The sequence below is a fragment of the Mandrillus leucophaeus genome, unplaced genomic scaffold, assembly GCF_000951045.1.
Source record: "Mandrillus leucophaeus isolate KB7577 unplaced genomic scaffold, Mleu.le_1.0 Scaffold37, whole genome shotgun sequence".
NCBI classification, from domain to species: Eukaryota; Metazoa; Chordata; class Mammalia; order Primates; family Cercopithecidae; genus Mandrillus; species Mandrillus leucophaeus.
In genome coordinates, this window is record NW_012103920.1 from 7,365,557 (window position 1) to 7,389,531 (window position 23,975).

General features: G+C 36.6%; 1 protein-coding gene across 2 annotated transcripts in view; it reads right to left on the reverse strand.

The window, feature by feature from the left end:
- Positions 1 to 23,975, reverse strand: part of CNTNAP4 (contactin associated protein-like 4) — a 276,153-nt gene that overhangs the window by 116,353 nt on the left and 135,825 nt on the right. For both annotated transcript variants that reach the window (XM_011990104.1, XM_011990105.1), the window contains exon 4: positions 11,945 to 12,092. In XM_011990104.1, the coding sequence (XP_011845494.1) occupies positions 11,945 to 12,092 (148 nt within the window). The remainder of the gene's footprint in view (positions 1 to 11,944; positions 12,093 to 23,975) is intronic.

Consider the following 23,975-nt stretch of genomic DNA (forward strand, 5'->3'; position numbering starts at 1 on the left):
TGTAAGTTGCATTTTTGCCTCTAATATTTATTTGCAACTTTTGTAATGTCACAGATGTCACCTAAATGCTGATTCTTAGTTTCCTTATTTGGCTATGTATGGAAAAATTACAGCCTCTCATACTATACAAAGATGCTAGAGGGATTAAATGGAAATATCAAAATGCCTCAACATTGATTATTTTGTATACTGTTACCATTTTAATAATAACAACACTTGAAATCACATGTTTATCTCAAAGTTATCTCTCTTTTGATCAACTGCTGCTGTGTGAATGTAATACATTTGTGATTTTTATATATTTATGATACCATTTACATCATGGATAATCAGATATTTTTAAATTCAACCATTTAACCAATACTTATTCAATGTTGTGCCAGGTGCTACGGTGGGAGCTGCTGTTGCTACAGTGAACACATCTGTCCTCAGGGATGCTCCATCCTGAAGGAAGAGAGCAGGCAAATCCTCCTGTGTGTACAGACATATTTACACAGTATAATGTAAATATGTACAATTACAAGTTGGTAAATATGTACAATTATAATTGGTCTATTACAAATACAGTGAAGTAGTAAAGATATGTAATTGTACATATTTACAAGTTGTAATTGTACATATTTACATTTATACATATGTACAGACAAATGTACAAATTCCAAAGCATGGAAGGAAAGGACAGGGTTACAGGAGAGTTTTGGACACGGAGATTTAGATTTGGTTGGTGATCGGGGACAATATCTCTAAGGAAGTGCTATTTAAGCTGAGTAGGTAACCCTATATGTCAGCAGGGGCCAGGAAAGAAGGAGAAAGCGGGAAAAGGGAGAGTGTGGGCATGGGAGGGATGAGGACTGTTAGGAGTGTGGGAGAGACAGTGGAGGGCTGGATGGCACTGGCGGGAAGTAAATGGAAGTGGTCCATAGGGAGGTAAATTACTGGCTGATCACCTAGACACTGTGAAGGCTTAGTTCCAGGTTTTGTTGAATAAGTCTGTTTTGGTTTTGTCCTTAGCCCTAGGATATAACAATACATCCTCAGGTACAGTCTTTACTCCCAAGGCAATACTCTATGGGATTTCTTTCTTCCCTTTAAAAAAAAAAAAAAAAATCTATTCCTGTGACAGATTACCTTGCGGCATTTCATTGAAACCCCAACGTATTTAACAAATTCCTCTAAATTGGCAGGACTTGAACTCCAAGGTGATCCCCTTCCAGTCCTAGGGTAGACACTGAAATCTTTAGACTTTAGACTCTTTCTCCTGCTTTCTCCAGAGCTGCCTGGCATTTCATCTTGAGCATGTGAGTTACAAGAATTGGCCAAGGATCTGAGGGAAATGTGTCTGCAAGAACACGGACCCTTGCTCACTGATCTTCTTCTGAATATTCCCTACTCAATTTCTAGCCTCTCTGGCAACTTGAACTCTGACCTCTGTCCCCGCTGCCTAGTAAAATCTGGCTATTTTCTACTGGTCCTTTGGTAAAAGCAAGATAAATGTGGATTTCCCGAAGTTTACTTCCCTTCTTCCAAGAATCAAGTCCTCTCCAGTTTCTTTCATTTTATTAATAACTTAAACTTCAGAACTCTGAAGCAGGCTTTTAAAATATATTTTATTTAACACATAATTTTTATGGGCAGCAGCTTAGTCCAATAAAAGCTACACTGCCATGACTGATACTGAAAAACAGATCTTCTCCCTTCTTGTGAACTGTCATAGTTAGCTTGAACCAGTCATTTATTTAGGGCTGCCAAACAGACATTTTCTGATTCTATTTTCCTTTTTATTTATTACCTAAAATATTTAATTAAAGAGATACTCCTCTCTTCTATCTGGTTACCTTGAGGTACAAGTTATACAGGAAAAGTAAGATATGCTATGTGTTTCCTCTCTTCGTTTATTAGTTTTCAAACTAAGGAGTTGGCTCTTTATGTCTCTCATAGGTGATCAATGGGGCTTTTTCAATTATTATCATGAACCCATTGACTCAAACATAAACTTTGAAACATTTAATTTGTTTCAAAACTTGGCAGTGACTATCCTTATTGACGCTAAAACATTTTCATTTTTGGTCAGTGAGAGCCTCTTCAACTGATGCTGAATTCTTTTGCCATGACCCTGATAGGTTTTCATAGTTTCCTTATTTTCTAGTATCTTAATAGCTAGTCTTATTTTAATTTTAATATAACTCCATGTAATGATTAATACTAAGTGTCAAGTTGATTGGATTAAAATATGCAAAATATTGATCCTGGGTATGTCTGTGAGGGTTTGCTAAAGGAGATTAACATTTGAGTCAGTGGACTGGGGAAGGCAGACCCAACCGTAATCTGGGTGGGCACCATCTAATCAGCTTTCAGCGAACACAAAGCAGGCAGAAAAACATGAAAAGGCTGGACTGGTTTAGCCTCCCCACCTACATCTTCCTCCCATGCTGGATGCTTCCTGCCCTCAAACATCGGACTCCAAGTTCTTCAGCTTTGAAACACGGACAAGCTTCCTTGCTCCTCAGCTTGCAGATGGCCTATTGTGGGACCTTGTGATCATGTGAATTAATATTCCTTAATAAACTCCTAGATAGATAGATAGATAGATAGATAGATAGATAGATAGATAGATAGATATTCTGTATTAGATTAATACTGACTAATACAGATTTTGGTACCAGGAGTGGTTCTACAGGAACAGAATATTAAAGATAGAATTCTTTAGTTGTTTGGGGGTTTCTGGAGTTGGCTGCTTAATATGATTAGACCCAAAAATGCTAAGGACTGTACTTCTAATAGTATGGAGAACACTGATGGTCCTTGGCTTTAACTGTTTACAGAGTTAGGCAAAAATAATGCATTTGACACTCCTGATTTACCACTCATGAGAGGCAAGGAGTTTAGTGACTCTATACATAATACCTTTGACCATATGTGGAGAATATGTGGAGAACCAAGGAACATAGTGAAGCTGGTTGGTTGCTCCTAAGTTCACTGGACAAAGTGATGAAAGAAAATGATGAACTTAGGGATTCTGTCTCCTGGCTTCAGAAGCAGATACTGAGCCTCAAATCTTCTAAGATTGCCCTGAGACAGAGTCTTATTTCCTTTAGAGAAAGAGCTGAAATTGTGGAAAATCAGACACAGGCTTTTACCATGTGAGTGGCTGACCTGCAACGAAAGGTGGATGCACAGCCTCACCAGGTGTCTACTGTTAAAGTCAGGGCATTGATTGGAAAAGAATGGGACCCTGCAACTTGGAATGGGGACGTGTGGGAGGAACCTGATGAAGCTGGGGACACTGAGCTTATAAATTCTGATGAACCTTTCTTGCCAGAAGAAACAGCTTCCCGATCTCCAGTAATGGCAACATCCTCTCCCCAACCCATGCTGCCATCAGTCTTTCCACCTTTGTCTGAGGAGATAAACCCTGCGCTGCCTGAGGCAACAGTGATGGCCTCCCCTGAGGCAGTTGCCAGGCAAGATAATGTTGATTCTCCTCAGGAGGCAACCCATTTGCTTCTAGACCTATAACTAGACTAAAGTCCAGGTGGACCCCTAGAAGTGAGGTTCAGAGTGTGACCCATGAGGAAGTGCACTACACTTGAAAAGAACTTCTGGAGTTTTCTAATTTATATGAACAGAAATCTGGAGAACAGGGATGGGAATGGATATTAAGGGTGTGGGATAATGGTGGGAGGCACATAGAATTGGATCAGGCTGAATTTATTGATTTCAGCCTACTAAGTAGGTATTCTGCATTTAATGTTGCAGCTCAGGGAGTTAAAAAAAGGTTCTAACAGTTTGTTTGCTTGGTTAGCTGAAATATGGATTAAAAGATGGTCCACTGTGAGTAAGCTGGAAGCCTGATGTCCCTTGGGTTAATGTAGAGAAAGGAATCCAAAGGCTTAGGGAGATGGGGATGGTAGAGTGGATTAGCCACTTTAGACCTACTCATCCCAGCTGGGAGGGTCTAGAAGATACACCCTTGACCAATGCCTTGTGAAACAGATTCATGAGGGCAGCATCTGCATCTTCGAAAAGCCCTATAATTGCTCTTCTCTGTATGTCAGATCTAACAGTGGGAACCGCAGTCACTCAACTACAAAATTTAAATACAGTGGGAATAATTGGATCCTGAGGTGGCAGGGGCCAAGTGGCAGCACTCAGCCATCAAAGGCAAGGTGGGCATAGCTACTGTAATGGACAGCAGAGGCAAAGCAGCAATCAGAATAGTCTGACCGTGTAGAACTCTGGCATTGGCTACTTAATCACAGTGTTCCTAGAAGTGAAATTGATAGGAAGCCTACTGCATTCCTGCTTAATTTATATAAGCAGAAAACTTCTAGGTCAAATGGACAAAATAATAATTTGAATTATGAAAACAGAATCATGGCCCTTCAATTTCCAAACTTGAGCCAGTTTACAGACCAGAACGCCTTGAATGAAGGGGAGGCCAGATCCCCTTGAGGAAGGACCCTACTACCGTACTGACAATTTATACTGTTAATCTTTCTCCCATCCTTCCCCAAGGAGACCTCCAGCCTTTCACCAGGGTAACCGGGCACTGGGGAAAGGAAAGTAATCGGGCATTTCAGGGACTACTGGACACTGTCTCTGAGCTGACGCTGATTTTAGGGGACCTAAAACACCGTTGTGGTCCTCCAGTTAAAGCAGGGGCTTATGGAGGTCAGGTGATTAATGGAGTTTTAGCTCAGGTACAACTTATAGTAGGTCCAGTGTGTCCCCAGACTCACCCTGTGGTCATTTCCCCAGTGCCAGGATGCATAATTGGCATAGACATACTTAGCAGCTGGTGGAACCTCCACATTGGCTCCCTGCCTGATAGGTTGAGGGCTATTAAAGTGGGAAAGGTCAAATGGAAGCCAGCTCTAGCTGCCTCTACCAAGAAAAATAGTCAATCAAAAACAATATCGCATCCCTGGAGGGGTTGCGGAGATTTGTGAAAACACCAACGACTTAAAAGACACAGAGGTGGTGATTCCCATCACATCCCCATTCAACTCTCCCATGTGGCCTATGCAGAAGACAGTTGAATCTTGGAGAATGACAGTGGATCATCGTAAGCTTAACCAAGTGGTGATTCCAATTGCAATGCTGTACTAGATGTGGTTTCATTACCTGCTCAAATCAACACATCTCCTGGTACCTGGTGTGCAGCCATTGACTTCGCAAGTGCCTTTTTCTCCATTCCTGTCCATAAGGCCCACCAGAAGCAATTTGCTTTCAGCTGGCAAGGCCAGCAGTATACCTTTACTTTCTTGCCTCAGAGGTGTATCAATTCTCTGGCTTTGTGTCATAATCTTATGTGGACAGAACTTAATAATTACTTAACAATAATACTTAATACTCAATAAACTACTTAATACTTAATAAACTCCCCTTTATATTTTTTCATTTCAATATTATTTCAAGTATAGTATGTATATTTATAAATATATTTGTATATAAATATATCTTATTAGATATGTATATCCCTTTATATAAACTCCTATATATGTGTGTGTGTGTATATATATGTATAATATATATATATATCTTATTAGTTCTGTCCTTCTAGACAACCCTAATACACTCCACTTGTCATCAAACTCAAGATGATAAACTTTGCAAAGAATTACAGAATTTATACTCTTTGATTTTAAGCCAAGCAGAATCTATCTTCTTTTTAAACTTTGACATAAAACAGGATTTCTCAGCTACTATGTTAGCTGATAGATAATCTGAGTGTAAGAACTGTCTAATTCACCCTATTCAAGCTTTTAGCAGTTAGTACGTAGGAACTGCTCAATAAGTAGGTATTGAACTCAATTATAACTATCCTTTTAGTAAATCTAACAAATGTATGGCTTTTCATTTTTCCCCCAACCAGACATGTGGTATGAGAGATTAGCATCCTGAATAGACAGAGACTATTATCTAGCTGTCTTTCAATGTTTTATTTTTCTCACCCAGGTAAATGTCTGTGCTTTTTATGGTACTTTAAAAAATTTCCTATTTACATGTTTTCTAAACTTAAATGTGCTAATGGTTATAATCCCAACTTCACATTATGCAAAAAAATCGGAAATTTTTTAAATAATAAAATGTACATTCCTGTTTTGTAAAAGTTAATGTGTTTTAAAATGATTGTTTGATATATTAAATACGATCCATAATTTTCTCTTAAACTGTCTGCATTAAAACAACTAAACACAATGGTTTAACACATCCGTACACTTGCTCATCATATCCAATCTTCTTCCTCAGTTCTCCTGGTGCCCTGACCTTTATTGCTGGATCTTTAACAAGTTGAACACTAGAATGATGGAGAAAGCATTCCTGAGGCTTACTAAGCCTGCCCCCATTCATTCATTCATTTTGTTATTAGTCTTCATCCAGAAGTGATGAAAAAGAGTGTCTGGTTGCAACCTAGTATAACGTGGGCATGTTATGATTGGGAGAAGAAAAGCTGTTCTACAAGTGGGTGGAAACATTTCCTGATTTGAACATGGGGTATTAGAGAAGTTGTCAGAACCAGAGATTCCTATGCTGAGAAAAGAAGGATGAGTAAGAGAGTTATCTAGATAGAGAAATGAAGGCTGGGTACATGGTGATTGCCCTAGGCATCCTGCAGAAACCCTAAGGCTAGAAAAATCATAAAATCATGGTTTGCCAAAGGAACAAATTAGTTGAGTATGGCTTGACAGTTGGATGTTCTTATTCTGTTGGGGATGAGGAAGAGATGATCATAGGCTGCAAAATGAGGATGTTTATACAGTAACTAGAGAAAAGGAATTTAGAATTTCCACTAAGGACAACTGCCTCAGCAATTCATCCACAATTAAATAACATTATCTCCTGTGGTTTAATTGCTGCTTCCTAAGGACACTGCAGATATATTCATTTTCACCCATTTATTTTCCTTTGTTCACCATTGCTTACTTCTCTTTGAGACATGTAGTATTGTTTCTGTAGCATCAAATATTTTCTTTTCTTTCTCTTTCTTTCTCCCACCAGTAATTTATTTCTATACATTTCTTCTCTAGATCTATAAACATGATCACTACTGCTATGGCCAAGATATTTGAAATTTATAGTTTCTCTTTGATCCCATAAAATTTAGCTTCTACTTCTCTCATTACTCAGGAAACAACTTCAAGTTTACTGACATAAAAGTAGAACATGCTCTTTGATATGGATTTTCCATTCACTTGATGTTCCTTCATAACAAATTATTGCCCTAACTCGTTGGGGTAGAGGGCAATTTATGTGTGGTTCTCACAAGAGCCATTTTCCTGCAATAATCACAGGATAGGCTTGCATCTGTGACTTCAGCAAATACGTACTAGGCACAAGGGGAGCCTGTTATAAAAATATTTATTCCACCTGAAAAATAGTACAAAGGAGCTGCTTTTATTATGGCAGAAATGCATTCCCATTTTTCAAGACATGAGTAGTTGTTCAAACATAGCACTTCACACTTTTGTTATTAACAGTAGTACAATAAGTAGAATACTTCATGATTTACTAACAATAATGATATTTATACAGGTTTTAAATCGACATTTTCAACTCAGAGGGCTTGGAGTTCCAATCTTCCATATATCATAGGCACTTGAACTCAATGTGTCAACAACGGGACTATCTCTTGTTTCCTTCCACAATCTATTTATTGTCTCATTTCCCATCTTAGTAAATGGCACCCCCTTCCAGACAGGTGTTCAAATTTGAAGGAAAAAAAAAAGGATCAAGGGAGGAAAGAAAAAAAAAGCAAATTTGGTAACTCAGTGTTCCCTCACATACAATGACCAAGGTCTCTTGATTCAATATCCTCAGAATATTTTGAATTTGCTTACTTCCTCCTTTACTTTTAAGACAGTCTCACTCTTGTTGCCCAGGCCGAAGTGCAGTGGCATGATTTTGGCTCACTGCAACCTCCACTTCCTGGGTTCAAGTGATTCTCCTGTCTCAGCCTCCCAAGTAGCTGGGATTACAGGCATGCACCACTACGCCCGGCTAATTTTTGTATTTTTAGTAGAGACAGGGTTTCACCATGTTGGCTGGGCTGGTCTCAAACTCATGACCTCAGGTGATCCGCCCACCTCGGCCTCCGAAAGTCCTGGAATTATAGGCATGAGCCACTGCGCCTGACCCTTCCTCCCCTTTTACTGATTGCTGTTCCTCTAGGTTGGGGTTCTACCATCACTTGCCCAAACAAGAGTAAAAGCCTTCTAATGAGCTGCTGCCTCTAGATTTCACCCTCTAACCCGTAGCCCTAATTTCAGTCTGAATGACTGTACTCAAATACTCATTCCAGCAATCCTATTTCCTGTGCTTGACTGGGGCACAGCATTTTTCCTATTTGGACCATCCCCTCAGTCTCCCATGTGAAAATATCTGCAACTTTGTTTCAAAATCTACCATTATAAACTTTCTTATACTAACCACAATTTATCAATTACTTTATCCTTCACACCCTATACTCATGCTACAATATTTTACACTTAGTTCATACAATTTTTCCAACACTGCACACGCCTATCTTTATTAAGAAAATATATATGACTTTAGAATATCTCCCTATACCCAATACCTAGTAGAGTTCTTTTTAGCAAGTGCCAGTAAATAGTTAAAGGCTCAATACATGTATGATTCATATAGTTATCAGGGGCACTGGCTTAGGAAAATGAGAGAGCTGATTTTAAATCCTAGATCTAACATGGGTTGTGTAATTCTGCAGAAGTTACTAATTTCTCTTAAATTCACCTTTTTGTATGTCAGGAGAGATGAAGCAGTCTGTGAGGTGTGCTACACTTGAGTGAATGGCTCAGGCAAAGCGCATCTGAGTCATGTTAATTTGGTGCAGATGAGGAGGCACATGGCGTAGCTAAGCTGGAGGGGAGGATGGCTGGTTGCATGCAATCCTTCGGGCTTTCCTCAAGCTCAGGGGAAACCTACTTTGTTGAGCATGGATGGATGTCCTGTGGCTGTGATTCAGTAAAGAAATTCTACCCACTCCCCAACACCACGTTTCCTTTTAATAGGGATTTTGCAAGAATGGTCTTTTGTGTCTGGAGAAAATCCAATCTGATCTTGGGTCTGTGCTACTTAAGGGAGTTGCAGACAAAATCTTGCAACGGGATGCTTGTGATGATAGCAACTACAGTCCTTCCTTCTGAGGATAGGGAAAGCCAGTAGTCCTAGCTATTTCTTTGCCATGTCACGCAGAGCAAGCTGTATGTCTTATTCAGTAGACAATTCTGCTTGTCTCCTCTGACTCCTGCATGAAATGGCAATATTCATGTGCCTGCTTCCCTACATTGCTAGGAACAAATCAGAATATGCTTATTCTTTACAGTCTCTGACACATATTAACTTTAATAAATGATGGCTATATAATATCATGTTTTAATAAATTAATATATTACAATGCCAATGCTATGAATAGGTGGAAAATATGAGCATGACTGTGGTGTAATTGAGGTATTAAAGTCAATTTAATAAAATACATTCCCATAAGGTACTCATGCCCAACCCATTCTCTGGTTATTTTCTGATTATCTACAAGAATGTTTATCCGTTAAGTTTACTACTTTTTCTTCTTTGATAATGGTTTAAAATTACACAGCCATCATTTGTCATTAAATCCTGCCACACTATTTCACTATATGTGTTTAAGTTTGAATTTAAAATCCTGTTGGCTCCCAGTACTACTACTTCAACCGTGGATCAATGTGAAAAGAATATTGACCAAACACATGGACAGCATGCTCGCCCCAAAGATAGCAAATGAAGTCGCAACAAAAAGAACATTCCAGAGAGTTGCAAATCAAGACAGGTGAGGGGGAGGTTTGAGTACCATTAGCCACAGAGCAGCAGATAACTCAAAAGAACCTGTACCTTAGCTCTCACCCCCATGTAGACATTATACCTGGGGCTATAGAGTTAGCAAAACAGCACAAACAGTCCCACTAAGCTGTTGCTCTTAATGTTAAATTTGTTAATATTGAGTTTATATCCTAGGTTTAATGCATACTAAGTGTGTGGTATTAAACAAATTGCTTAATGTTTCTAAGACCCAGTTTTCTCTCTAATAAATGAGTGGTGTTGAGGATGAATTAGTAGAATGTCTACAAAAAATACATGCACAATAACTGTTAGCTATTTTTACACAGTGCTAGACAAATATTTTGCAAGGTGGATGCTCTGAATAAGGGGAGAATATAATTGTAAATAGGAAGCACTTTGAAATTTGTTTTACTAGTTGTCCATCATGTGGCATGAGCTTTGCTAAGCTCTGTGATCCAAAGACAAATAATACTACTGTCCAAGTTCTAGTTTGCAGGATCATAATTGGGGGTGGGATTTTTTTAATGCATGATTTTATTCAGGTATAGGAATTGTGACGTGAGGAACTAACATGGCATAGCTAAGCTAGATTGTTGAGGCTACGAAAGCCTGCAATTAAGGTGGACAGAGAGTAAGAAGTTAGCTGGCCACTGACTCATCTCTGTTATTCAACAACTAGAGGAAATGTCAATACAAGCTTGCTTTCTGGAGTTTGGCAAACTTGGCTGCAAACCCAGCTCTGCCACTTCCTGTCTGTGGTGCTTGAGCAAGTCAACCTCTCTGAGGTTTAGCTTTCTCATTTTCAAAGTAGGTAGATGGAGCGGTTACCCAGTAATATTTATCTGGGCTACTTTGAGGAATCATAAACTGCTTAGAATAGCGCATATAATAAGCATGAAGGAAACGGTGCTATTTCTAGAGTTATAGAAAGGAATGCTATTAATATTATTATTAGTGTTATTGCTATTAATATTATATTAATACTTTTAGTATTATTCTGTAGGCCCTGGAGGAATCAGGTCTGTCAAATATGTCTGATGGTAGAGATGGACACTGAGAACATCATGAAATACAGAATACCCACACAAACCACACAATGTGATCTCTCTGTCGGACAGAGTTTAGACAACTTCTACAAGTCACTTGATCTCTTCATCACCTGCTTTCCTTTTATGTAAATAAAGTGAATCAGAGCTGAACTTGGCTTACATCACAAAGTGACAGCATAGGTATGAAAAAAGCTTTAGTAGCTAAAAATAAATGTTTAGCAGAGAAAAAAGTGATGCCGTGAAGTTGAGCAGTCCTGGGTTCTCTTCCAGATTATTTCATAGGTGAGGCTCTGAGCAAATTACTGAATCTCTTCAAACCTCACACTGTTAGTCTGATAATTGTAAATCATATTAACTAACCCATTGTTCTATAATAAAAGTGTATCTAACAGGATAATGTGGCTTGAGGTGCACTATCAATAACTCCTAAGTCTCTTCCCCACAAAAAAATATACATAATAAAATGCTTCATTAAGAGGAGCCTAAGTGAAATCTGCGGTTTCTATCTTTTTTATGTGAAAGTATTTTAAACACATATTATATTCTGGGAGAAGTCTTTTCTTTTTCTATTAATTTATACTGAGAGCACAGCATATTTAAAAGTGAATTGCATGATATTGTTTGTAGGCTAAAGAGAAAAATAGTTTTTGGTTTCATAACAGACGGTTGGTTAAACTCAATGGAACAGTGTCTCTTTTATTAGACTCAGGATACCTAAATGAAATATCATCAAATATAACTCACGAAGGAAACTTCTAATACTTGAAAGTTACAATCTAGTCAATAATATTCTATTTGAATAAATGCATTCACATGTATCAATAAATATATATCTATCCATCTATCTATCAAGTGCTTCCATCTCTGAATTAAAATGTTAAAGTTGAACACAAAAGTCAATATTGGCATGTACAGGCACACACAAAAAAGCTGTCCACAAAAATTATTCCTATTTTTTATATCTCTTTACATAGCTAAAAAGTCCATTTCAGTTTGCAGTTTGGCTTTTAAAACATCTCTTTTGATATCTATGTCAGTGTATTGGATAAACAAACACTTACTGTATGCACATCCAAACACTTCGATTCGCATTCCAATTCTGCCCTTGGGGTTCCATTCTAAAGGGAGGAAGCGCAGAAATCGGGCTTTGATAGAAGGCTGGAGTCTATAGTACACAACACTGTCTGCATTTGCATTTCCTGAAAAACCCTACGAGAAAAGGGAAAGAAGGAAATCAATGTATCTGGAGAACATGCATTTCAGTTTGTCACCTGTAATGTCTATGAACACTGTGTGATCTGCATTGTACTATGAATGGTGCTACCTTCTATAAGAAAACCATGTTAACGGTTATGTCACGATGTCTCTCCATCTACACAAATTACTGTTGCTTCAACTTTTCTTTTTAAGAGAGTTTAAATTCTACCACCCCATTATACCAGTTTTCAACCATGATACCTGCAATAAAAATTGCTTGTGTAACTTGTAGATTGAACGTAAAAGTGTTCCATGTCTATAGCAATTAACATTGTGAATAGCAACAAAAAAATTGAGAAAATATTCTCCAAGGGGTTGAAAAACTATCATGTCAGTCAACAAAGAAGTTGCTTACATCATTGATGAATGAATTAAGCTATGATGTGTTTTGGTTCTTTCACCTTCTCATCTTACTTATTAACATAAAAGAAAAGTACCACCCAACTTTCAAGTTGGAGCTACACTCAGATAACAGGTTTTTAAACCTCAGTAGCACAATGCCAGATACACACATTCAAATTGTTAAGGGACACTGGAAACAATAATAATGTGGGAAGACCTGTAATTAAAGTTATGGACTTTAGAATTTGAAAGCTAGAGAAATCTTGGGAATGATGCTAAGTTAGCACAGTCAAATCGCAGACAAGGAAATTAAAGGTCAGAAAGGAGAGAAAGAAAAGAAAAAACCCTCTGGTGTTTGCAAGCATTGCAACCATTATATGGTAGGACCAGGAGCTATGTTTCTTCCATAAAATCAGGATGCATCTACATAATAGGTAGCTCACCTGTAAAACTCACATACTGCAGCACCCAACATCTAAGCATCTTTTGTTTTCTTCCATACAACACACTGTTAAGACTACAGGTGGAGAAGTCATCATGAAGCAGAAGTTGTTCTCAATAATTTACACTTCATTTTTATTTCCCCGCTTCCTTACCATGGTCCTCCTCCTCCTCTCCTCCATCTCTTTCTTTCATAATAAGGGAACATGCAACTACATTTGCAGGTTCATGATAAATCCCTTGCCCATGACTGGGTCAACAAATAAGATCAACCTCATGTAGACTGCCCAAGGCAAAGATAAACACAATAGAAACACCAATACCCAGCCTATCTGATCATTTGCCTGTTTTTCTTTCTACTTCACAAATATCCCTTTACTATCATTTACCAAAACATTTTCTAATACATTTTTAAAAGATTGGGTGTTTTATAGTTAAATTAATTTGATTCTCCTTGTCAGTCAATCCCCTACGTCCTGCCCCTACTCCACCAGTATCCCATATATTAAATGTTCAAGCTCACAAAACACAGGCACAGCTGTGATGGCATCTCCAAATTATATCCAAAATTGGGGCATCTCTTTATCTCAATATGACCGCTCAGTTCAACAAAGCATCACCTCACCAGAACTACCCTGACAGCCTCTTCCTGGACTTTATTATTATTTTGTTCTTTGCCATCATCCCCAATATCTTCCCCTCTGAGCACACAGTAACACCTGTAGAGGTAAATTAAACTATGCCATCCCCAACGCTTTCTTTACCACATAGAACAAAATCTAAACTCCTCATCCAAACACAGTCTCCAGCAACCACCTCCATTATGCTCTAACCACACTGGACCTCCTCGAACAAGCCAAGTTTAGTCCTCTCAGGGATTTGCACCAGCAGAGTCCATTATGCTGTGAAAGCTCTTTCCCAAGATCTTTGCATGCCCAGTCTCTCTTGTCATTTTAAACTTTGACTAAATATTACCCCCAAGACAGGTCCTTTTTGATCACAGTCTCTAAAGTACCTGTGTACTTGACATCCCCCATAAATATCTTGCTATTTTCTCTATATTTCTCATTATTTTAAGAGGGGTTTCTCTTATTTGATCATTATCTGCCTGTTTATCTTATCCTCCTAGAAAACAAACTCTACTAAAGCAGAGAGGTTTATTGTGTTCCATCTGTAATACCTAGAACATTCCTCGGCTCAAAGTGGTTCTCATCAAAATATTTGTTGAATGTGTATGGTTGAGAAAGACTGAGCTTAAAAACAGAAGTTCCACAGACGTCTCAATTACAGGGCCTCTCAGAGCATGTCACATGCTAATGTGCAAATTGCAATGTATCAGCCCATGGTAGGGACGCTTACCTAGCGCATCTCAAACATATAAGGCCAGAGAACTGCTCCCCTCTGTTTTTGCTGTTGTTGCTGCTGTTGTTTTGCAGAGCAAATTTCTAGACTAGTGTTTCCCAGAACATAAATAGGAGAACACTGTTTAATTCCACGGATATCTGGACTCTGATAACCAGACCCCTGAGAAGATTCCATGCTGTTCCACTGGTCAAAATTTTGTACTGAGGTTTGGTAAGAAAATTTAGCTGTTTTCTATATTGCACTAACCAAACCTTATTCTCACTCAACCTCTAGAGCACGACAGTCTCAATTTCTATGGAAATCCTGATGATTTGCCCAAAAATTTGATTATTTCAATTTCCTTTAGGATGGCTGCTATAGGGCAACGTTTCCCAAACTTAGACTGCACATTAAAACTCTCAGCGCTCAGAGCCTGAGCATTGCTTTTGTTCTCTCTTTCTCTTTGTATGTGTGTATGTGTCAGCTTTTTTTTTTTTTTTTTTTTAAGACGGAGTCTCACTCTGTCACCCAGGCTGGAGTGCAGTGGTGCGATCACAGCTCACTGCAACCTCCACCTCCCGGGCTCAAACAATTCTCCTGCCTCAGCCTCCCAAGTAGCTGGGATTATGGGCCCCAGACACCATGGCTGGCACTTTTTTTTTGCATTTTTACTAGAGACGGGGATTCACCATGTTGGCCAGGCTGGTCTCAAACTCCTGACCTCAAATGATCTGCCTGCCTTGGCCTCCCAAGGTGTTAGGATTACAGGCGTAAGCCACCACACCCAGCCTGCATGCTTATGTCTTTACTAGCTTTCCAAATTAGAGCAATGTGTAGCTTAGGTTGAGGACCTTAGATCTTATACTTTTGATTCTATTTCCTAAGTGCCACTGGCAGGCTAACACAATCCCTAATTATAATTTCTTGCACAGTGAACAGCTGGATGATTAATTAAATTATACCCTCCAAAAGATCTCACATTTGTTGCAAAATTAATGTAAGTTCAATGATTTTGGCGTCTTAAGGGACTGGGAGAAAAGATGCACAGTGACAGTGACAGCCAACAGGTAAATGCAGTAAGACATCTGCAAATGACAGCCTTTCACTTTTCACTTGATCATGTTATGAACTATTTAAATTTTGAAAACATTAAGAATATATGATACATAGTTTATATTAATAAAAATATCACTGTCATATTCAAAACTGTTAGCAATTATCTCTTATGGAGGGTAAGGAAAATTGTGAGGTTGTGAATACGGGACTTACAGCACATTCCAGTCAAATCTAGATTTTTTAATGGGCATGTATTAATTTTATAATAATAAAATAATGGAGACAGACATAGGAAAAGTGTATAGCAATACAGCAGGCAAAAGCATTACTTAATAGCACACTGGATACCTTAAATAACTTTCTAATGCCAGTGTCACTTGGAAAAATATGCAGTTACTATTTATTATATTTATTAACTGATCAATAATATTTGCAATTTTTGCTCCACTTGTTGAAATTTTTTATACATAACCAAGATTCTGCTTTGGATTTTAATATTTAATGGAAATTTTCAGAATGTTTGTGAATGATGCATGGGATTGATGCTACATTACTCGAAATGAAAAGTTCAGTGCATGCTGCTTAGTTTCAAATGTATTCCTTCGCCTAGGAACCTTTCCTCAATTTGCTATGAAGAATTGTTACCATAACAATTCATAAAGAAATGCATGGATTTAAGGGTCTATCTTTTTAAAAAAATAATAATATTATTACAGGGACATTTATGTCTTCCTTTAAAGATTCTGAACTTTAGTTAATGTCAGGATTACTTGAGGTGTTTTTTAAGAAACAAATCTTGCACCCGTGTACTAAATTTGTGGAGATGGCCCTGAAATCTGCATTTCTAATGCATGCCAAGCTAATTTTGTGCTTTGGATCTTTGTCTCACTCATAAAGTACTCTTCTGGTTTGTGTATAAATCCTGTACTTTTATGTTCCCTATATTATCTCAAAACTTTTCAGAGAGAAAAAAAAATTTTAGAAGGTCTCACTTCAAAAGTCATAAACTGAGTATCTTATAAACAACACAAATTTGTTTTTCACAGTTCTGGAGGCTGGAAAGTCCAAAATCAAGGCACCAGCAGATGCAGTGTCTGGTGAAGGCCCACTTCATGTTTCACGGAATGCCACTTTCTAGCTGTAGTCTCACATCGTGGAAGGGTGAATGAGCTCCTTTGGGTCTCTTTTATAAGAAAACTACTTGCATTTCCATAACAGGCCTCTTGACCTAATCACCTCCCAAAAGGCCCCACCTAATCTTGTTGAGGGTTAAGATTTCAATATACGAAGTTTGGGGAGACACAAATATTTGGACCATAACAACTAGTGATTGTGTTCTATGTGATCAATGTAAATGTTTTCAACATGAAAGTTAGGGGCTCAGCACCAGACATAGCAGAAACATATTAGGTAGCTTTAATATTTGCATCAACTCTGTGAAGTAGTTATTTTTGTACCCACTTTACAACTGAGGAAAATGAAAATTATAGACGTTATGTGCCTAAAGTCACACAGCCAGAAAGTGGCAGCGCAAGGATTTAATTCCAGGCTTTTCTGAATCCAAAGCCCATAATTTAGCTAAGCCATCAAAAGGCATCACTTCAACAGAACATGAAAGCAAACAACTTACCCTAGAGGAAATTTAATATTTTATCTGAAGCTTTTTTCATTTTTCCTCATAATTTATATTTAAAATCTTTTACACATTTTAGAATAATGCAACTTAGGTTATTGTTGAACTGGGACTCAGCTCTACCAGTTGACTTTTATAGACAAAAAGATTTTCTATTAAACTTTACATCTTCCCAAAATTATTGCAGTCAAATAAAAATAAATGATAAACATTCAGTAATCAATGACTCTTGCATATAAACAGTAACCTCCTAATAGACATAGAATATAAATATGTTATTATATTATTAAGTACATAAAATATCTAGAAGTAAAATGAACTTTATATGTCCTACCAAAAAGCCTTCATTGTATCTTTCTTTTCTTTTAGACTTGGCGATTTCCAGACTCAGTGAGGTGTTCATAGACGGTTTAGGAATGTATTTTAACCAAGAAAATTTATGGAGTTAATGAATTCAAGTTTCTCACAGGATTTTAAGTATTTCCAAAGTGATTCTAAAGTTTATGAAGAGGCATAATAGCACTAATTTCTTTTTCAAATATTAATTGAGCAACTCATGTATAAAAGCCAAGAAGTATAAAGGGAGCTGCCCATATGGCAATTTATAAGAAGCTCTAAAACGTCACTGTTATAAATCAGAAACACGGGACCCGTTACACACAGTTGCATAGCAGACTCTGCAATTATATAGAAATCAGTCCAGCTCCATCCATATAAACGGCAGCACCAGTAGAAGTTCAACAAAGAAACAGGGAAACATGAAAATCCCCTTGTCATTAATAACCTCCCTTATTGTGAGAATTCTTATGACCTACATGTGCCCTATACATGACCTGTTTTCAAGTACAATTCATTTTGTCACAGTCAGCTGACATTCAGATGCTAAATAATCATAGAAACATGCTGTCAAATAGAAATCACTTTTTAATTTTATGATGTCAGGTATAAATCTTTACTAAATGTGCCTCCCAAAAGGTTATCTAATCTAGGAAAGCATATATTAAAAGCAAAGAGAAATAAGAACTACTGAAAAGTGGAAAATTTGCCAGCATAAACCCATATAAGAATAACTTTTAAACATATGTTGAACAAGACATCAGGACTGTATCTTACAAAGTTGACTAAGTCTTGATTACGAATGTAATTCATTTATTCTAATAAAGAAATAGCAGTGAGAATCCACTAATCAAATTAGAATGTTAAGTTTTGAGCTGCACGTGTAATAAATCTCAATTTTCAAAATTAAAGCAAATGGAATTTTATTTAATAAAATCCGTCTCTACCACCTTCCAAAAATATTGAATATTATTAAAATATTTATTTGAAGGAACACAAAATTATTAATAATAACTTGATGAGGCCCTTTGTGTGAATCATTATATTAGAATCTATGGAGACACAAGTAATAAAACATATTGTTTAGTACCTTTTGCATAAAAGGGTTTGAATTCTCAAGACAGATCAAATAGCCAGAAGAAAAAAAGCATATGAAAGATGCACACTTGCCTGTAATCTGCAACTATTGTTGAAACACAGAAATAAATTGTTATATGAGAGATATGTGGACAAGTCATAAAGCTTACATTTATATTAGGGTATTATATGTACAATTTTGTGGAAGACTAAATTTTTATTGAGATGGAAAATAACTATAAAAATTCACATTATGGTACTGCTAGACTCGAAATTCTGAACCCTCCTTTTGGAATATTAAAAAAAGGAGTCGAAGAGCTAAAAATATAATAAAATATTAAATGTCCAAGATCTAGAAGAAGAAAACCCAAAGAGGTGAGCCCTGCATGTGAGGCTTTCTCTTTAGGGATAACTAAAGGATTTCTGAAGAGGAGAAACAGAAACTGGGTAGTTTTTTGTTTGTTTGTTTGTTTGTTTTCTTTTGTCATTATCTGTTTTATGAGCAGCTTTGATGGGGTTAGGGACAAAATTTTCATTCTAGAGCCCTCAAAGAAGAGAATATTTTACAGGCTTCCACAGGCTTTTTTAAGAATTCAGAGGCTCTACTTTTTAGGATAAACGGAAAGCCAGAGATGGACAGCCCCACCCAGAGATTAAAGGTGAACTTCCCATCTTCCCAATCTGTGGGGAATTATAGTTAGGTTGCCAGAGAGGTTGAGGGCTTCTGGTTGCCTGTAAAAGTAAATGAAATTACACTCTGCAGAAAGATAACCTTCTAGGCCTAAAATTGTCTACTAATTTTTTTTCTTATGTAGTGTCCTACGTACATTAAAAAGTAATAAAATAGCAGCAAAAACTGTGCTTAAAAGGAAATTTATATTTATCTCCTATAGAATATACATTATTATTCTAATATATATTCTAATATATATTCTATTATATATTATTAGAATATATTATTCTAACATTAGACTATATTAGAATATTTATACACACAAACACAGTACTCATCTCAGAGTGAAACATTGCTCTACACTGCACCACAAGAAAAAAAACAAACTAGAAATCAACGACTTTTCTTAGACTCATCAGAGAACTGGGCTTTCGTGGTGCTATAGAATAAATTGCACCCTCTCAAAATTCGTATGTTGAAGCCCTAACCCACAGTGTGACTGTATTTGGAAATGAGGTATTTGGGACGTAATCAAATTTTGATAAGGTCATGAGGTGGAGCCCTCATGAGGAAATTAGTGACCTTAGAAGAATAGGAAGAGAGCTCAGACTTCTTTTTCTTCACCAGGTGCAGATATAGCAGAGAGATAGACATCTGCAAACCACAAACAGGACCCAAACCAAGAAGTGCATTGGGTAGCACCTTGTTCTCAGACTTTTCAACCTCAAGAACTATGAATAATAAATGTCTGTTGTTTAAGTCACCGAGTCTATAGTATTGGTTATAGCAGCACAAGCTAGTACGCATGACACACCACCATGCTGGAATCTAGACGGACGGGACCATCCACAGAGTCAGAGCTGAGATCCGTCCTCCTGGAACAAAGGCCACTGGGACCAGAAATTGACAGGAAAACTTCTATGATAATTTTGATGAATCTCTGGAAACTGAGTGTGGACTAGCATGAGAGTTAGAAATTCCTGACCACAGTCCTAGAGGGCTCCATACTTCTGTGGGCTTTACCTCCAAGAACCCATACATGCATTCTACAAAGATTAGAAAAAGACTCCCTTCTGGTTCTGTCAGGAAATGGGAAAGGGAATCACTGTGAAGTATTCTCAGAGTTTTCTTCATAACAAAGGGCTATTGTCCTGAAGAAAACACTGCCAGAACCTCTCCCAATTGGGGGACAGTACTTCTCCCGTTTCAGCCTCCGTACCTTTCCTGTCTTACCTAAGGAAAAAAAGGAAACAGGAGTCAGAGCTTCATAGAAATAGATCGGAAACCCAGTAGACAGGAAAGAAAGTAGCTGGCAGGAGGGAAAAAAGCTATACCACCAGAGATATGCTTGTGAAGGTCACAGTTCTGAGACAACAACACACTGAAACACTTAAATTGAGTTGGAATATTACAGAACATTACTCCTCTTACACATCAAACCACCACACAACAGGAGTCCAGTGCAATAATACTGGATAACAGTTGAAAGACTTAAAAAACAAAGGCTGCCCCTGAAGAGAATTTAAGCCAAAAGGAGAAACAGAAACAAGTGCATAAGATGAACTGAAAGCATCTGGTACCTATAGCACCTATAGCACACCTAAACTATAACCCATTTCTCAGCCAGAGTAATGTAAATCTTCATACTAACAACCTATGTGTCGTATTTTCTATTGTCAGATATAGCACAAAAAATTACAAGGAATGCCAAAAAGTAAGAAAAACCTCCACACTCTGCAGAGACAAAACAATTACCAGAACAGGACTCACAGATGCCACAGATGTTGAAAACCAGACAAGGGCTTAAAACAAATATGATTAATATGCTAAGGGGTCTGATGGGAAAAGTGCACAAAACGTGCAAAAACAGATAGGTAATGTAATCAGAGAGATGAAAACTCTGGGAAAGAATCAAAGAGAAATGTTACAAATTAAAAATGTTGGAACAGAAATGAAGAATGCCTTCCTTTGATGGGCCCTTCAACAGATTCAATACAACCAACAAAAGATCAGAAAGAAAAGAAAAGAAGATACAAATTTCTCAAGCTGTAATAGAAAAATAAAAAGAAAAAAAAAAGCTGTAATAGAAAAAGAAAAAAAAAAAGCAGAAGATAGTATCAAGAATTGTGGGTAATTACAAAAGTTGTAACATATGCATAAGTGGAATACCAGAAGGAAAAGATAATAGATCAAAGAAATATTTGAAGTAATAATGGCCAATAATTTTTCAATATTAATGACAGACACTGAACTACAGATCCAGGAAGCTCAGAGAATAAAAGTGAAGGTTAAAAACCAAAATAAAAACTGTACTGAGTATTATCAGATTCAAATTACAGTAAACCAAAGACAAAAACAAAATTTTGGAAGAAGCAGAGGGCATTGAAAGGTAGCTATATTACTGATAAAGAAATATAAAAATTATATTGCACTTTTCATCAGAAAACATGCAAGCAAGCAAACAGCAGAGTGAAATATGTAAAGCATTGAAAGAAGTAAAAATAAAACTAGAACTCTATATCTAGAGAAATTATCCTTCCAAAGTGAAGGAGAAATACTCTCAGACAAACAAAAACTGAGGGAATGCATTGAAAGCATTCCTTCCCTATAAGAAATGTTTGAAGAAGTTCTTCAGACAAAAGGAAAGTTATATAGCTCAGAAATCTGGATCTACATTGAGAAAGGAAGAACATTAAAGAAGAAATAAAAGAAGATAAAGTAAGATCATTTATTTTTCTTATTCTTAGTTAATTTAATCCTTAGTTAAAAGATAAACGTTTAAAATAATAATAATCATGAATTGGATGCTTATAGCACATCGATAAATTAAATGAATTTATTTTTATTGCAAATTAATATTACATTCACTTAAATTACAAATTAATGTTGTCAGGTATGTAAGGGAGAAGTTAGGAATACTCTGTTATAAGGGATCTGCACTATATAATAAGTAGAATAGTATTGTTAATATTTGAAAACGGACTTTGGTTTAGTTTAAGGCAGCCACCGACAATTTTTTAAAGTATAATTGATTAAAGAGGAGATAAAATAGAATCATACAAAATTTTCAATTAAAATCAGATAAGGAACTTAAAACGGGGGTAAAATAATAAGAACAAATGCAACAAATAGAAAAAAGTTAAAAGTATGATAGGTATTAATTCAAATATATCAATAACCACTTGAAAAGAGAGCAATCTAAATATACCAATTAAAGAGACTGTCAGAGTATATAGAAAGAGCAGGCCCAGTTATTCACATTAAATATAGACTAACATACATTAAAAGTAAATGGATGAAGAAAGATATATCACAGGTTAACACTAATAAAAAAAAATAAAAGCTGAAGGAGCTACATTAATTTCAGACAAAGAAGCCTGCAGAACAAGGAAGATGACATCCTGGGATCAAACAATGCCACCTCAGCCTCCCAAGTAGCTGGAACTACAGGTGCGCGCCACCAAAAAACATTTCCTAAAACGAAAGTGATCCATTTTCCAAGATGGCGAAATAATCCTAACTATGTAGGCAATTACCAACAGAGTTGTCACATGAGGCAAATACTGATAGAATGGCAAGTTAAAAACAGAGAAGTCCATTATTATAGTTGGAATAATTGATGTATCAAGGAAGCAGGAAAACACTAAGAATACAGCAGACCCGAACATCACTATTATTCAATTAGATTTAATTAACATTTTGAGGACATTTCACCCAACAACAGCAGACACACTCTTCTTAAGCTCACATGGAACATTCACCATGCATTCTGAGTCATAAGACATACTCTTGCAAATTTATAAAAATAGAAATCATACAATGTATGCTCTCAGGCCATAAAGGAATTAAACTATAAATCAATAACAGAAAAATAACTAGAAAGTTCCTGAACATCTGAAAAAAATTCAAGTTAAAAACAGAAGTTTCATGTGAAATCATCTAGAATTTTTAAATCTATATGAAAATGAAAATATAACATCAAAATATGCAGCATAGAGCAAAAGCAGGGTTTGAGGAAAAATTGTAGCATTAAATGCACATATTAGAAAACAAGGATCTAAATAAATAACCCAAGTTTCCATCTTAGGCTATTAGAGAATTTAGAATTGAAGTCTAAAAAATGCAGAAGGAAAGAAATTTTAAAAATCAGAGCAAAAATTAATAAAATTTAAAACAGGAAAATATTCGAGAAAATCAACACACCAAAAGGTGGTTCTTTCAAAAGTGTGCTAGCATTGATAAACCTCTAGTTTGCTATCTATGGGGTAAAAGAGGGAAAGAAAAGACCCAAATTATCAATATCACAGATGAAAACCAAGTCACCAATATTGAGCCTATGGATATCAAAAGAAGAAAGGCAGAATATAAAAGAGTTAAGGATAGAAGTTAAGACATGAGGGGGAAAAATACAGCAAATTAAAGCCACAAATGAAGAAGAATTTTAAAAAATGAATAACTGACAAAAATAAGGCAGAGTTAAAAAAAAAAAAACAGTATATCTATACAATGGGAAATTACTCAGTAATAAAAGACATAAACTGATGATGTACTCAAGACCACAAAACAATTTTAAAAATATTTTGCAGAATGAAAAAATGCCAGAAATAAAAGTGAACACTGGATGATTTCATTTATATAAAATTCTAGAATAGTAAAAACACTCTATAGTGACAGAAAGCTGATTATTTCCAGGGTCAGGGTGTGATGAGGGTTGACTGTTCCTTGCATCAGTAATGCAAGGACCATGAAGGAACTTTGTTGGCTGATGGATACATTCTGATTCCTCTTTCTGGGGTTAATTAAACAGGTGTTTACATTTATCAGAACTCATCAATTTCTGCACTTTATTTGGGTGTATTTTATGGCAACTAAATACTTTCTCAATAAAATTGATTTTAAAGGTAATAAATAGTATTATACTATAAAACATGTA